This window comes from Chrysemys picta, chromosome 1, assembly GCF_011386835.1.
Source record: "Chrysemys picta bellii isolate R12L10 chromosome 1, ASM1138683v2, whole genome shotgun sequence".
NCBI classification, from domain to species: Eukaryota; Metazoa; Chordata; order Testudines; family Emydidae; genus Chrysemys; species Chrysemys picta.
In genome coordinates, this window is record NC_088791.1 from 216,102,628 (window position 1) to 216,119,064 (window position 16,437).

Below are 16,437 nucleotides of genomic sequence, written 5' to 3' on the forward strand. Positions count from 1 at the left end.
TGTCATTGTTTTGCTGTGTTTCCCCTGTTTATCTGTATTCATCTGTTGTGATTTTTTTTCTTACATATAGATTGTAAGGCCCTCAGGGCAGGGCCTGTCATTTTATGTGTTTTATAGTGCCTAGCACTGTGGGACCCTGCTGTATGACTGGGACCCCTAGGCAATATCATAACAGAAATTAAGAATAATAATAAATAAATAAAGGGACCTGAAACAGAATAGCAGAGCTGAACTTCCCCACTCCTTTGAAATGGGTGAAGATTGGCTCCAGAACTGCACCTTGTGACTTGGACTCATCTCTTTAGTTAAATACATACATTACACATTGTTTGTTTTTTTTCCCCATTTGTTGTACTTCTCATTTTGAATTCTTGACAGGGCACACATTTTAAAGATCTTTAGCATGTATCTGAATGTCGTAATCTATCTGTCTTGTAAAGTGGCTCATCAACATCATATCCAAGCTCCCTCCAGAGAACCTAAATTTCAACAGGTAAATGGTCTGGGTTTTTTTCACCCTACTTCCTCTAAGGCAGTTGGAGCTGTTTATTTCCTTCCTCTCTCTCTCTGCTGTTCGCCTCTTCCCCCTTCTCTCTCTCTCCCCCTCCCTCCCTTCACCTTTCTTCTCTTCTTGGCTGTTTTTAGTTGCAGCTAATGATCTAAATTGAAGAAGTGCATTGAATAGTTTTCTCTGAACTGAAGGGTTGAGAGCTATGTTTATTGCCTGGAGCAGGAACCACTACTGAAAAGCAACACGCGGGTGGGGTGAGTCTATCGTGCTTCTATAAAGTAGAGTTGAGGGATTACTTAGGATCTATGGAGTTTATTATTATATCTATGAAGTTTATTATTCTATTGTAAATATCCACAGTAATTTAGCTTTCTAAATATACAAGGCACTTTACATACATAGAAACAAAGTTCCTATTCTGAAGATCTTTATGATGAGACCAACGTATACAAGATGCAACACAACACAGCTGTTTCAGAAAAGGGAAAATGTGGAGTTTATTGATTGGGAGGGATTGCTTGATGATGTGAGATTTAAGGAGACATAAAGCATCCGATAGGTGCAAAGCCGAGATCGGGAAAAGCAAGAGAGCGAGAAGAAGAAATTGAGAGGTAGGCAGAGTAAGATTTATGTAGGGCCTTGGAGAGGAAGGTGAGGTGCTTGAATTTGATGTAGAAACCGCCATTGGGGTTCAAACCTCCTCAGGATGTGACGTAGTCAGAGTGCTTCAGCACCTGGGTCCATGGGAAGGTTTGAGTAGGGAATGTTTAATACATGCAGGAGTCTACAGCAATGGTTCAGCAAACTTTATTCACTGTAAAATATGCCAGCTATTGGAGTTTATTTCCTCTTATTCTTTTATGCCAGCTGTCATTTTATTCAATATGTAATCACTTTGACAGGAAAATACAATACAGAAACATCCTATACTTGCACTAAATCTAAATAGATTATATTAATGTCTGACATGGATTTGTTCCAGAGGCCTATGCATTTCCACACAACTCATTATTGCTTCTCAAATACTTAAGAAATATGTACCTGTTTAATGTTATTTTACTGTAGTTCTTTATTTAATAAATAAGAATATTAATTTGACAAAAACAAGGTAGCTCAGAGTTAATCAGTCATTTTACCCTTTACATAAGCAAGCTCATTTATGCCAAGATATTGCAGTGATTGTAGGTCAACGCATGATAGGTTATAAAATATCTATTAGGAGAATGGAGTAAGTTATAGATGACAAACTTTCAAACTTTACCAAGGACATCAGTCGAACAACAGTTGTAGGGCTTCACACATATGTGCAACCAAGCAGACAGCACTGTCAACAAATGATGGATGGGGTCCAGTAATTTCTTGAGTTCAAGCAGAAAGGGAGTTCACTGTAAAAAGAAGCATTCTAGGGCCCTGATCTTGAGCATGCTTAACTTTAAATGTTGTGAGCGTTCCCATTGAAAACAATGGAGCTACTCTCAGAAGGGAAGGTTCAGCATGTGCATAGTTCTTTGCAGGATTAGGGCCTCCATTAGATGGAGATCATGTGAGCCACTGAAATAGTCTATGTGCTGGACTCTGAAAGCAACATGCACAAATCAAAGAGCTCAGTGAGCTGTTTAGAAGGTTGTGGTTTAGAAATAAGTCAATCGCCAAAAAGGACTGCGGGAGTCTGGAGTTACCTGCTGAAGTTTTGACCAGTAGAAGTCCTAGCCTAGAGGAAACCAGGAGATTGATAAATTGTTGGATCCCCCTCTAGTGGCTGGTGTACGTAAGAGCCTACTGCTACGGTATTAGGACTAGCTAATGGAGTTCCTCCTTTATCTCACACTCAATTTGTGCTTTTGGTGCCTGGTCCCTAGTTCTGTCCCTTCTGACAATGCCTTGTGATTGGTTGTTATATGTATGTTTAATAATGTAGAATAAATTATAAAATAAGCTAATTAAAATTAGCTTAAATTTGGTTGAAGAAATGTGTTGTAAAAGAAACGCCCTAACTGGCAAATAAAAGATAGGACTTGAGAATAATGAGTTATAAGGCTAGAAGGAATGGAGTAGGGAGGATGTCTGGTTCAAGGAATAACTAATGAAATAAGGCAGAGTTTCTAAAAAGAAGGCTTCTGACCGATAGGGGTGATTGCAGATGGTTTTAAATAAGGCAAAATGAATCTGAATTAGAAGGCGCCACCCCACATACCAGTACTATATTAAAAATTAGGGCCCATGTGAACCCCAGTGCAGTGGAAAAACTGTTTGATCAGCAAGAAGGAGGGGAGAAGATAGGGTTTATTGCTAAGGCTGTGAGTTTGTCATGAAAGTCACGGATTCCGTGACTTTCCGTGACTTCTGCAGCGGCCAGTGTGCCTGGCTCAGGGGCAGCTCAGGCAGCCCCTGTGCCAGTTGCACCGGCCGTTGCCCACTGCTGGGGCAGTCTCAGGTCATCGCCCCCAACCCCGCCAGCAACAGAGTTTGGATATGGAAAGGAACAGGAGTTGGGGCATGGGATGGGGTGAGGTGATCTGGGCAGCGCTTACCTGGGGGGCTCCCCGGAAACGGCGACATCCCCCTCACTCAGCTCCTAGGCAGAGGCATGGCCAGGCAGTTCTGTGCGCTGCCTCCGCTTGCAGGCACTGCCCCTGCAGCTCCCATTTGTCATGGTTCCCGGCCAATGGGAGCTGCGAAGCCAGCGCTCTGGGCGGAGGCAGCCCGCAGAGCTGTCTGGCCACTCCTCCCCCTAGGAGCTGAGCGAGGGGGATGTCGTGACTTCTGGGGAGTCCCCCAGGTAAGCGCCGCCCAGCGCCTACCTCACCCTGTCCCATGCCCCAACCCCTGCCCCCTCCCACACCCAAACTCTGCTGCTGCTGTGGGGGGAAGGGGAGGCGCGGAGCCAGGTAGGGAGCCTGCCGGCCCTGCCCATGCCCCTCCAGCAGCAGGGGTCCTGGGCCACGCACTGCCTACCCCCTCCCCAAGCACCTGCGGCATCCCCAGGCAGTCACCCCCGAGTTTTAGTCAGGGGTATACAGTACAAGTCGTGGACAGGTCACGGGCCGTGAATTTTTGTTTACTGCCTGTGACTTTTACTAAAAATACTCGTGACTAAAACGTAGCCTTATTTATTGCTAATACCTGCCTGACCGAGTTGGAGCTGACCAACATTGTTCTAAGCACCCATGGGTTTGACCCATTTGTAAGTATCTTGATGAAATGCTGATAAACGTTTTGTTACTCTTTGTATGTAGTAAATTGCATATTATTTAGGCTTTTTAGGGGTGTTTAGAGCAATTGTATAAATACCAGTCGGCCTTTGGATTTAATAAAGGAATTTATGGTTAAATTAGTGTTGTGATAATACCATACATCATAATAATCCCAACACATAATAAAGGAGAAACAAAGTCCAGTTAATCTTGAATGATTTTGTGGAGAGTGGACAGCAGAGGCCAATGGGTTTCTGTATATCCCTGCTTTACTTCACCTTTATATCCTTGCCCTTGAGCCTTGCATGTCCCTTTTAAATGCAGCCATCATCTTTCTAACTGGTTAACGTTCTCATTGGTGCCAAAGCTGGTCTTCAGTTGGCAGGGGTGTTGATGTTGACTAGTACAAGAGACTTGCAACAGAAATACTGTGAGGCTTGATGTAAAAAGATGTTTTAAATCATGCTTTGTTTTAAATTGTAGACAACAGTTGGAGGAAATAACGATAAAAGTTATCTCTCTTAAAATATACACTATAGGTTTAGGGGTATGAGAGACAGCAGAAGCGTTGTAGAAGCCTCGTAGTTACATTCTTCATATCAGAGGGGTTAAGATGTTTCCATTATCCTATTCTGATAATTAGAATGTGTTGCATGCCATCCCTCTAGGCTTCTGATTCTGTATTCTTATTACTATTACCATATTTGGCTTCAAGCAATGTACAGGCAGGCAGTAGGTTTTTGAGTTGTAAAATGTCTCATTACTTCTTAAGTTGCCTCTGTTTTTTACTGTTTGGTGTTTTTTGTTTGTTTGTTTGTTTTCAAAAGCTTTGTGACTACATATAGACTAATTTGATTAACTCCCTTCCTCACAGAATATAAAGCATCAGTTTTCCTTTTTCAAGCCTTGGATAAATTATCTTGGTCTGTGACAATAATTTGCACATACATTTGCATAGCTTCCTACAGCTTTTAGAAATGAAAATGACCTACTGTCTGGAACCTTTCATCTTCAAATTAGCACAGAACAGCTTTTTGTGTTGCAATGGTTGCTGTGGAAACCTTGCAGCAATTTACTCAATTGTTTTTAGTCCATTTACACAGTGAGATTTGTAAATGCATTGTTGGAAGAATCAGTTGAGTAAATTCTTGAAATGTTCATTTAATAAAAATGGCAGAAGTTCCCTCTAGTGAGGGTAGAATGGTAAACTAATAAAGTGAAGTAGTATTATGAGTAATTACAAAAATAGTACTGAGACCCCTCACCCATTAGTGCTAGACTTTTTAAACATGTAATTTAAAAAAAAAAATAATACCGCTGGGGTGACTTTCGGATTTTGTTTCTAATACCTCGGAGCAGATTTTCTCAAGGTCTTGGTGGTGATGTACTTCTTTCCCCTCGACTAGTATTAGCTGTAACTATGGTGACAGAACTGATTTGAGCACTTCCTCTGCATTGGAGAAAATATTTTGATAGAGGGGACTATATGCAGACACAGTAGTTAGAGTGTTGCCTTCAAGGACAGTGAATGAGCAGATTCTGAAAGCAAAGCCATATATATAAATACAAATAGAAAAAAAAATTAGGTTTGCCAAAGGCTTTTTTTTCTTTGCAAATTAGCAACCCCACTATTTAATACCACTTGCAGAATTTGCTAATTATATGCAGACTGTATAAATGTTATCAGTATACAGTACAACCTCAGAGTTAGGAACACCAGAGTTACGAACTGACCAGTCAACCACATACCTCATTTGGAACCTGAAGTATGTCATCTGTCAGCAAGAGACCAAAAAAAAAAAGCAAATACAGTACCGTGTTAAACATAAACTACTAAGAAAACAGGAAAGTTTGGGGAAAAAAAAAAAGATTTGATGAGGTAAAAAAACTGTTTTTGTGTTTGTTTCATTTAAATTAAGATGATTAAAAGCAGCATTTGTCTTTTGCATAGTAAAGTTTCAAAGCTGTATTAATTCAGTGTTCAGCTGTAAACTTTTGAAAGAACAACCATAACGTTTTGTTCAGTTACAAACATTTCAGGGTTACGAACAACTTCCATTCCCCAGGTGTTTGTAACTCTGAGGTTCTACTGTGATTAATAATTCTTGAAAGATTAAGAAAAGATGAAAGATTGCATTCAAGAAGGGGTTTGTTTGTTTTTTGCTTAAATCCTCTTACATGTTGACACACCTGTCAAATAGGATAGTCTTGAAGCTTTATATACTAACTTTTGTTTTATTATATGGGTAGGGTGACCATTCAGCCCGTTTTGGCCAGGACAGTCCCTTTTTTAAGCTCTGTCCCAGCTGTCCTGACTTTTTTGGAAAAAGAGGGCATTTGTCGCATTTGCTCTTGCCAACTCATCAAGTTGGCAAGAGCAAATGGGACAAATGTGCACTTTTGTCAAAAAAGTTGGGTGCGGTGCAGAGGAACGTGCAGGGGGTGAGCAGAGGTGCCAGCCCTGTGCAGGGGGGAAGCTGGGCTGTGGGGGGTGGGGAGAGAAGGGTTCCAGTGTGTGGGGGGCCGGCAGGGTTCCAGTGACCAGCAACAGCCTCAAGCAGGGGACCGGCAGGGTTTGAGTGACCAGTGACAGTCGGGGGGGGGCGGGGTGGAGGGAGGAGGGACGCTCAGGCGAGCAGCTGGGGTCAGCCCCATGTTGAGGGCCTCAGATGAGCAGCTAGGGCCAGCCCTGCATAGAGGGGGCCTCGGGCCAGCCCTGCGTGGTGTCCCGTTTTCCCTTTGGGAAATATAGTCACCCTATGGGAGTGGTAACCCACTATAATGAAGGTGGAGATTAACTTGCTGTTTAACAGCCAATTTCTCAGTGTTCTAAAATCCACAGGCTTACTGGTGGTGTCTTGAAAATTGCTTTGACTCATGGAGGTCTGGGATAGGATTAAGGATTCAAATTTGGGAGTCATTCAGGCAAGGGATTTCTTAGCTACAGACCCCTTAAAATTGTCATCAAAACGTTATCATTCGTGTAATTATTTTAGCACACACCTGCAGTTCAGACTATGGCTCTTATTTGCCCCATACCAATATCACCCTCTACGTTTTTATCCTGAATCCACTGCCTCTTTGGGGAAGCAATATTTTAAAAGTTATTTAGGATAAAAATGAATCTCCAGTGTGACTTGATCCAAACTGATGCACCAGAGAGAGTCATTTGTACATGCTCAGTTTGACTGGAACTTTGTTGTAAGGGTGTTTGCAGGCAGCCTGACATCAGAGTAACCGGGTGACTCGAGGTAATATGGTGAGGTCATTGAACTCAAGCAGTGCCCAGGTCCTGTGAGTATGAGTCCTGCTCTCCACAGCATGCTGAGAATGCGTGTTGTGGACATCACTCCCTGCTGACATTCTAACGGGGCTTCTTTTGGAGGTTTTGCCCTGAGATTAAGCTGCTGATTTAAGAGCTGATAGTTCAAGTGCTCTAAACCCCACATGCATACGCCAGATTGTTTTGAAAAGTGCTGTGCCTCCTCGGTGCCTCGGGCAGAGTTTTGTGATGCTAGTTTGGGGTCATTTGGTTCACATGTTCCTTAGATCAGAGGTTCTCAAACTGTGGGTTGGGACCCCAAAGTGGGTCGTGACCCTGTTCTAATGGGGTCACCAGGGCTGGGCTTAGACTTGCTGAGGCCTGGGGCTGAAGCCTGAGCCCCACCATGCAGGGCCGATGGCTGAGGGCCCACTGCCTGGGGCTGAAGCCCTTGGGCTTTGTCCCCCACCCCCACCCGGGGTGATGGGGCTTGGGCGGGCTCAGGCTTTGGTCCCCCCTCCTGGGGTCATGTAGTAATTTTGGTGTCAAAAGAGGGTTGTGGTGCAAGGAAGTTTGAGAACCACTGCCTTAGATAAAGCTGCCCACCAATACGGACTGTTTCTAATGTTCAAATTGCTCTAAATTCTATATGCATAGGGAGTTTGTCTTGAAAATTATGTCCCAGTGGGGTCTGAATTAGAGTTTTTGGGGGAAATTTGGAGTCATTTGGTTAAAGGGATCCTAAGATACAGCCCCACTAAAATGAGCTGCTCATGACATTTTCAGATTTTAGATATTTTCCTAGCTCTGCCCCCAAAAATTTGTAACACTCTGACGCTTATGAAACGTATAGCATGGACTGCCCTTGTGATCAGCTATTGAGTGGTACCAACGACTGGTTTAGAAATATTACAAAAGCTATTGCACTCTGAAAGCTTTTGCACCTCTACTTACAGACAACTGACATCTGAGCTTTCATTTCTTCAGAAACTCCTTGGTGATGGACACTCGTTGAGTAATGTACTTACATCAGGGGTCGGCAACCTACGGCATGCATGCCAAATACGGCACACGAGCCGATTCTGAGTGGCACGCTGCTGCCCACTGAGAGGAGGAGGAGGGTCCCAGCCCCCCACCCCACTCAGCCTCCCTGCCCACTGCTCTCCCCTGCGGGGGCAGGAGGCAGAAGCTTGGTCTTGCGGCAGCCAAGCTTCCCCCCTCCCCCGCTTCTTCCCACAACGTGGTGCATTACGGCCCCTCCTCCTCTCAGAGGAGCAGAGCCGAGCAGCAGCGTGCTCGCTGCTCCATAGAGCAGGCAGAGAGAGGTAGGGATGGGCCTAGGGGAAGGGGGTGGAACAGGTCATATCCCTCCCAGCCCCCTGCCATGAGCCGCTCAGGGCAGGGGGCTGGGAGCACCCCCACGAGCTGAGCACCCCAGCCTTCTGCCCTGCACCCCCACAGCCCCATCCTTCTGCCCTGCACCTCCACACCCCCCAGCCCTCTGCCCTGACCTCGAGTCCCCCCCCAACACCCAGCCTTCTGCCCTGCACCTCCACACACACCCCAGCCCTCTGCCCTGAACGCCCCCCCACACCCAGTCTTGTGCCCTGCACGTCCACACACCCCAGCCCTCTGCCCTGACCTCGAGTCCCCCCCAACCTTCTGCCCTGAACCCTCACACACACCCAGCCTTGTGCCCTCACCTCCACACACCCAGCCCTCTGCCCTGACCTTGAGTCCCCCCCAACACCCAGCCCTCTGCCCTGAACCCCCCCACACCCCAGCCCTCTGCCCTGACCTCGAGTCCCCCCCCACACCCAGGCCTCTGCCCTGAACCCCCCCCACCCAGCCTTGTGCCCTGCACCTCCACACACACCCCAGCCCTTTGCCCTGACCTCGAGTCCCCTCCCACACCCAGCCCTCTGCCCTGAACCCCCCCCACACCCAGCCTTCTGCCCTGACCTCGAGTCCCCCCCCAACACCCAGCCCTCTGCCCTGAACCGTCCACCCCCCACCCAGCGGGCTGAGCAGGCTGGCGGCGTAAGATCAGCATTTTAATTTAATTTTAAGTGAAGCTTCTTAAATATTTTGAAAACCTTGTTTACTTTACATACAACAATAGTTTAGTTATATAATATACACTTAGAGAGAGACCCCTTCTAAAAAAACGTTAAAATGTATTACCGGCACACAAAACCTTACTTTAAAGCGAATAAAGAAAGACTCGGCACACCACTTCTGAAAGGTTGCCTACCCTTGACTTACATAATAGCTTAAAGGAACAAGTGCTGTCCTTTCTACACAAGGGCTATGAGTTTGAAGCCTCTCCTTTTGGAGTTTTACATTCTGTGCATATTAGTTCTCTCAGCATGGCTTTTCCTCATCATCTGGGGCCAGAGTGGGGCTCCTCGCGAAAGTGTGAGTGGGGTGTGCACTTTTGAAAAAAGTTCAGGACTCCACAAATGCAGCTCAGTGGCATCTACTCATCTTCCCCAGTCCTGCCGACGGACAGTTTGATGGGCAGTACTGTGTCGGCCTGGATGCTGGTGTAGACCCGGGATAGTATGGAAAGGGCAAGTTGCCATGTTGAAAATGGTACTAGGGAGGCCAGTGCAAGAGACCCAGACAGGAGAAATTGGTTCTCTTGGAATAGGCTCGCTGAACTCCTGTGGGGCGTTACCACGCATGATGGACCAGGTCTGCATGCTAACATTTAATGTATGGTCCAGTATTTTGAAGTTATAATATAGTAAAGTATCTGGTCTTTTCCAACTCTTCCACCTCCCACCAGAAAACCTCACTGTGAAGGGTCCTTCCTCAAGAAACTGTACTTTCTGGATTACAATGGATTTCTTGGTTTCTTTGCCTCCCACATCTTAAACTCTTCCGTTCCTGAAGTTTACAAGGTTCACACAGGGAGCTCTTCAAAGACAGCAAGGGAATTAGGCACCTGGCTGCCATTGACTTTCATTGAGAGGTCGTGTCTAACTCTCCTTGCTGCCTTTGAAAACCTCTTCTCTAGACACAGTGGTGGGCACCAGTATAAATTTAAGATAGCTAGAATGCCAGAAATGTCCCCTTACATTCCACTAGGAAAGATATGTTAAAAGTGGGGTTTACTGTTTTAAAAACTGAAGATTGCTTCCCAGACCTGCCATTCCCTCTCATGCACAGGCTTGTGCTCCATGCCTATGCTGAAGAGTGATCTCTGGGATGAGCGTGTGGTGTACAGATATGATTCTAAATGTTATTGTTTGAGCAGTGGTGTAGCTAGTTCCTGGCTTTTGGAACAGTTGCAATTGTCTCATAGCTCAATGATCCAGGACAGCCATTTTCAATTCACTCTTCATTATGAGCCAGAGTAGACTATGATAACCATGCAAACTAGAACTTCTTGGCCAGAGTTTGATGCCTCCGTCTGCATTATTTGATCTCAAGCATCAATGCAGTTATTTGAGACAGACTGCCAAGTCCTAGGGTAAGAGTCTCATCCCCACTCCAGCCCTCTTACACCAGGTAAAAGGGCTGGAGCGGCATACAGGAGGTCCTACAACCCTGGCTCCAGCAGGAGGAGAATTCCCTTAATGTTGACATTGTGGAGGACAGCTGTAAGGCTGCTCTCTGAGGACTCCCATAAGCCCTAACGGAGGGGACAGGACAGAGGGAAGAACGAAGAAGCAGCATGTTAGGGGTGGAGCAGAAGTGCTGCATAGATTTCGGGAAGCAATGTAGCCCAGTAAGGCTGTCGTAATTTACAAAGGCCCTTAGGCCTGTCTGTTATGCCAAGAACTGATCCAACCCCTGGATGGAGCAGCCCAGGATAAAGAGGGTGCATAGGTGGCTCAAAGTCACCATAGCCTCCCCTCCTCCTAGGCTGCATGTTCTGTGCTGAGTTTCTTAGATGTGCAGCAGAGAATCTCACCCCAGTGCATTTCTAAATTTTGGGTCTTTTAAGGCCTTTTTGGTAAGTTTTTAAAAGGAATTGGCTTGGACCTTCACTATTTTCCAGTTCCATTGTAGAGATTTTCCTACATTTTCTATATTCAGTCTCTGGTTAATCTGCAACTCCATCCAAGCAGGATTGGGACTCTAATTTCATGTTATTGTTTGTATATAGTATGTAAAAAAGGCTTGAGGAGCAGAAGTAACATGGGATGCTGAACCAAGTCCAGTGAGATGAGGAGGAGAGAAAGCAAACTAGAAAGCCAGTGTGGGGCTCTTGTGTAGGTTAATGAAAAAGAATAGCGTGAAAGAAGGAGTGAGCTGATACACTGTAGTTAGGGGAGGAATTAAGAAACATTTAATTACACCAAGGTCTGTAAGGTTAGATCTGGTATGGCCGGTGTTGACCATTCAAGATGGATTTGACAGAAATAGAGAGACTGGACAGTTAGCACAACTACCAGGAACCAGAGAAGTGAGGTTGCAAACTGTGGCCTGAATTCTGCAGCTTTATGTGCATAACGTTGAGTTCAGTAGCATTGCTCATGTGCTTAAAGGTTAAGCATCTGCATCAGTTTCTCAAGATCAGGGCCTTAGGGGGGGAAATTCAAGGGTTATCTTAAGGCACTCAAGACCATAAAGCAGATTGCCAGACAGCAAGAAGGATCACTAGTCTGATGAAATTTGGAGTGCAAGCTGGCAGGTTGGTATGGTAATTGATAAGGGAAAAGCCTCTTTGGAGGGTTAGTGAAAGATTTGCTCTAGGAAGCTGGAGAATGATTTTCTTCTGGAAAGTGTCTGAAATAGATGTAATCTGGAAGCGTTCAACTTTCAGAATAAGAGACTTCTTTCTCTTATGTTCTGGACATCTTTGCTGGAGTCCTTAGAATCACAGACTCAAGAGGTAGTGAATATATTATTGGTATGAGACATGAAAATGCCATTTTTATTCATGTGATGCCAAGAAAACAGTTTTTTTTAAAAAATATGTATAGTGTATGAGAATGCCATTCATCTTTTCCATAGTCCCTTTTTCATTAGTTTGACTCAATAAAACTTGATGAAGACGCCCTATCAGCTATGATATCTGTTGTCTCCTGGAGAGCTTCACAAGCATTCAAGGATTCGGAGCCAGCTGTGGCTTGACCTAACCTGGTTAATCAAGACCAGCTCTTGTGGTACAGGACCCTGCATAAGTCAGAATTTGGTGTCCCCTCACATCAGTAGGAGTTTGGGGGAGAGACAACCCCCCCCAATCTTAATTAGCTGTGGGGTGGTAGCTATTAAAATCTACAGATAGTGGAGTGGGATGGGGCGCAGTATTAGACAAAGGCTAATACACCTCTACCCCGCTATAACGTGACCCGATATAACATGGGTTCGCGTATAGCACGGTAGCAGCGGGGCTCCAGCGGCGCTTTAAAGGGTCTGGAGCTCCGGCTGCTGCGGAAAGGGGTTTCCGCAGCAAAGGGGTTTCAGCTATAACGTGGTAGGGATTTTTGGCTCCCCACGACCGCGTTATAGTGGGGTAGAGGTGTATGAACAATGAAGGGGAGAAGAGGTCTACCCATGAGGTCCAGGGGAGATGCTGGTGAGAGCCCCCACTCCAACCTACAGGTGATGGGCGTGAGGATGCCGCCATCCTTGATCTCTGAAAGTGGGATGGGGCTGCATCTTTGTCAGCCCCTGGCTAGGAGATGTTTGATAAGTTTGTTGCCTCCCCAGCCTTTTATGGAAAGCTCCTAACGCCTTCCCACCTGGATCTGATAGTTGGCCCAGCCCATCAAGATCAGTTGGGTATGCGTTTGAGGGATAGATAGCTAATCCCTCACTGGTGAGGTAGAGCCCAATTCCCTTTAGAAATCCAGCTTGTGGCACACTCTTTCCGCCAGCTTCCTGTGTTTTGTAAATTGAACAGTGGTGCTTTTTGGGAAAGCTATAAACTGGAGCAGAAGCACTAGAGTTGTCTCTACAGACTCTAGAAGGCTGCACTTCACTCGTTCACATCAGAAGTCTTCCTTTTTTTGAGCTGTGAATGTAATTTTTTGTATTGAAAATCACATTCTGCAGAAATTGCTGGCTTATTACTTTCCCATGCTCCATATTCAACAAGGAAAAAGTGTCCTATTTGCCACTGTTAACTGTAGAAGTTAATTTTCTGATTCTTGTTAGCTGAACATTGAGTTTCATATTGACATGAGGTTTTGAAAAATCCACTTGGCAATGTGCATAGGAAACTACCTCTGGCAATAAGGCAGGACCTCTGAGGTCATGCTTGAAGAAGACTAATGTTTTGACATACTAGCTCCTTCCACTTAAATTGTCAGTATCCGTTTGATATTCTGGCAAACAGTCTGTCACTTAGAGTTGCAAACTGAGCTTGGGAACTCCAGACTTAGAATGAACAAGTTTATTCTTGCCTTCCATTTTAAGATTTTAAAAATATACTCTTGTAACAATCCATGTACTGGACCAGTCTATTTTTAAAAAGTATTGTTACCTTTTTAAATGCATGCATCATTTTTGGAGTATACTTTCTGGATCATGCATACTAAGCATAGGGATATGATGCTATGCACTGCTTGGGAAGCTCATGCACAATCGCAGACATGTTCAGTCCTTAAAGGTGCAGCATTATACAACTTCCACTTTCTGACATCTGTGCATTAATTGCATCCTACGTGCATGCATTTTGGAGAAGTGGCAGACAGCTCAGGTTCATACAAATAATGATAATACAATGCCTGGTTAAGTAGTACTGTTTGGGTGGCTACATTTAATAAAAACCTTTAGAAAAATATCAAGAGGATTCACAATATTACTGCTGAGACGTTGTGGCTATACACACACTGGAAATTGTAGAAATAAAATGTAAGTTTAGATGTTTGTTAGAATTTAGAACAAAAAAGTTAAAGATAAGTGAGTCAGAACGGGGGGCTCTAGCCTGGAACTTTGGAGACCCAGGTTCAATTTTCTACTCTATTACAGACTTCCTGTGTGACTTCAGAGGGATGTTGTGAAGATTGTTAAAGATTATGTGGTGTTCAGATATTACAGTGATGAGGCCAAATAAGAACTGAGTACGTTGTATTTTAAGGTCTGCATGAAAGGTTTGTGGAATGGTGCTCCTGCATATGTTCTGTAAATATTTGTTTAATGAGAATTAACTGTGAACTATTGGGAAACCCTTTCCCTTTGGCTCAGTGATCAGGGAGAGAGCAGTATTGCTATGATGAAAGTTCAGTCCACTGTTTTTTCCCCTGTCCACTGCTAAAGAGACAATCTCCTTAACATATTTTGCAACTGACTACCTTTTATCTGTAGTAGCTGCCCTGGGTGCCCCTTACAATATTTATAGTGCTAGTCAGATTTTCCTATTTAAAAAAAATGTTTTCATATCCCCCTGTTGTTGTGTTGAAATGCCTACAGAAACAACACGACAAACTGACTTAACTGCCTTTACAAGGGTAACCATGTAGCTGACTCTGTGCTATGTTGTCAAATGCACAAGTATTCATGTTAGAACAATGGTGAAAAATATTTTTCTGTAATTGTTCAGCTATAGTAATTTTAGGTGTTGCTGGTAAAATAGAAGGCAGACATTTTACAGACAACAATGTGATTAAATTGGTGAGATTGACCCTTTTAAAACACTGATCGGGGAAAATTTTGATAATCTATTAGCCTGAATATTGCTTGGTTTTCATTGTGGCATTTTCACTTATAAATATGTCTAGGAGTTGGGGAAGAAATATTATTTATTACGTTGTGGCTGTACACACACTGGGTATATACTACAGCAGTTTGAATTGAAATATTATTCTTATTGTGAGAAGGGAGAGGCAGTTTAAAGATTTTATCTGACTCAATCTTGAGTTGCCCACTGGGTGATTTTTTTTAAATGAACTTAATTTAAACAAAAGTGTTTGGAAGCCATTAAATATGATAGGTGCCAGTTCAAAAATTTGTCCAATTGTTCCATGTACTGGAGTGGCAATAACCTGTAACTACCATAACTGTACAATGGTAAGAGTGTAACACTCTGCTTTCTGCAGAGAAGAGTAAGAATAACCCAAATTATTGTGAAATATAAAAACACATGGGTGAGTCTAGCTGTCAGACTTTGGAACTTATCACAGTTCACATCTATGACTTTTTCCAATACTGGACACTTGAGACTTAAGAGTATCCTGTAAGACATCTTGTAAGCTGTCTTTCCTTTTTCCTCCCATACAGGAAATAAAGAAGGACATGAAGAAAGAAAGTATTGCCAACAAACCACCAGAGAAACCTATAGATGAAGTTTCCAATGGAAGCCCTTTACTGTTTTCTGAGACAATTAGAACCACCAGAAAAGGTACAGTATATCAAAGTATAGACTTTGGTTAAACTGATGTGCTTTGTTCACAAAAAATTGAAAGAATGGAATGTAAGCTTTCATTGTTTATAATGTTAAAGCACAGCACGTATACAGTTGTGAAAGGCTACCAATAATGTTGGGAAGATAACAAAAAACTTTCCTTGATTGGCATACAGATGTATTCAGTATGTCAATTTCCATTTTCATTTACATTTACAAAAGCACAGCTTCTTTCCTTCTAAAGAGATTTTGTCTAGATTTATTTTAATTAAGAAAAGCTACATGGGTGGATTACTGAAGCTTATCAAACTGACAGCTAGAAGCATATATAGTGCTCCTGTGCAATGCTGTTAGCAAACTTCAGTCCTGAATGTATCTCCCCCCTCCCTTCTTTCCCAAACAGAAGTTGCTTTGTGACAGTGTGATTTTTTTTTTAAAGGATACTAAAAATGATGCTAGGAGATGGGTAGAGTAACAGAGATCTCTTTTTTTCTCTCTCCCCCCACTCCAGCATCCCAGAAGCTTTGTTGGAAAGAGAAGAAATAGAAAGTTGTTTTCTCTCTTCCAGTAGCTAGAAGGATATAGCTTCAAATTAATGAAACACTGCCTAAACCAAATCTGATATGAAAGATGTAGCTTTCAAATGGTGTGAAGGATAGCATCCTCCTCCTTCTCCCAACATCTGGGGATGGCAACAGGGCTTCTTAACAAGGTGGTGGTGTCCCACTTTTATATCCAACTCTGTATAGCAGAAGGCTGGTGAATTTTTCAAACGTTGCCTCCTTCCCACAGCTATCCCCTCTGCTCCTGGACAGACAGGGTCCTTGTTGACTATGCAGCAGTTTTTTCTCTCAGCTCTTCTAACTCATGCTCTCACTCTGTTTCACTACAAAGTTGAGGGTGTAGAGGAGGAACTGGGTGGAGACAGCTCAGATGTAGCCAAGAGAATGTTGCTGCCACTGCCAATCTCCTCTTTCTCTGTGCAGCAGTTTACCAAGAGAATCTTGTTAGAGGGAGGGAGGCTAAGCAGACAGTTGCTGCAACATGCAAATATGAAGAAGAGTTCACTAAGAGATACACGGGGAGGGATGTGGGAGGGTTAAATTGATTTGGGATGGGGAAAGAACGGAAATATTTTATTAGAGAGAAAAGGTGGGTGAGGTAATAT

General features: G+C 43.9%; 1 protein-coding gene across 29 annotated transcripts in view; it reads left to right on the forward strand.

Annotated features, from left to right (window-relative positions):
• SH3KBP1 (SH3 domain containing kinase binding protein 1) overlaps nucleotides 1–16,437 on the forward strand; it is a 335,079-nt gene that overhangs the window by 99,057 nt on the left and 219,585 nt on the right. For 28 of the 29 annotated variants that reach the window (XR_010596566.1, XR_010596530.1, XR_010596542.1 and 25 more), the window contains one exon: nucleotides 15,146–15,266. Coding sequence is in view for 22 of the 29 variants with exons in the window: in XM_008170230.4 (XP_008168452.1) it covers nucleotides 15,146–15,266 (121 nt within the window). In the remaining 7 variants the exon portion in view is untranslated. Of the gene's footprint in view, nucleotides 1–13,897; nucleotides 14,020–15,145; nucleotides 15,267–16,437 lie in introns of those variants that run through there. The other variant, XM_065579702.1, reaches the window with a different exon arrangement.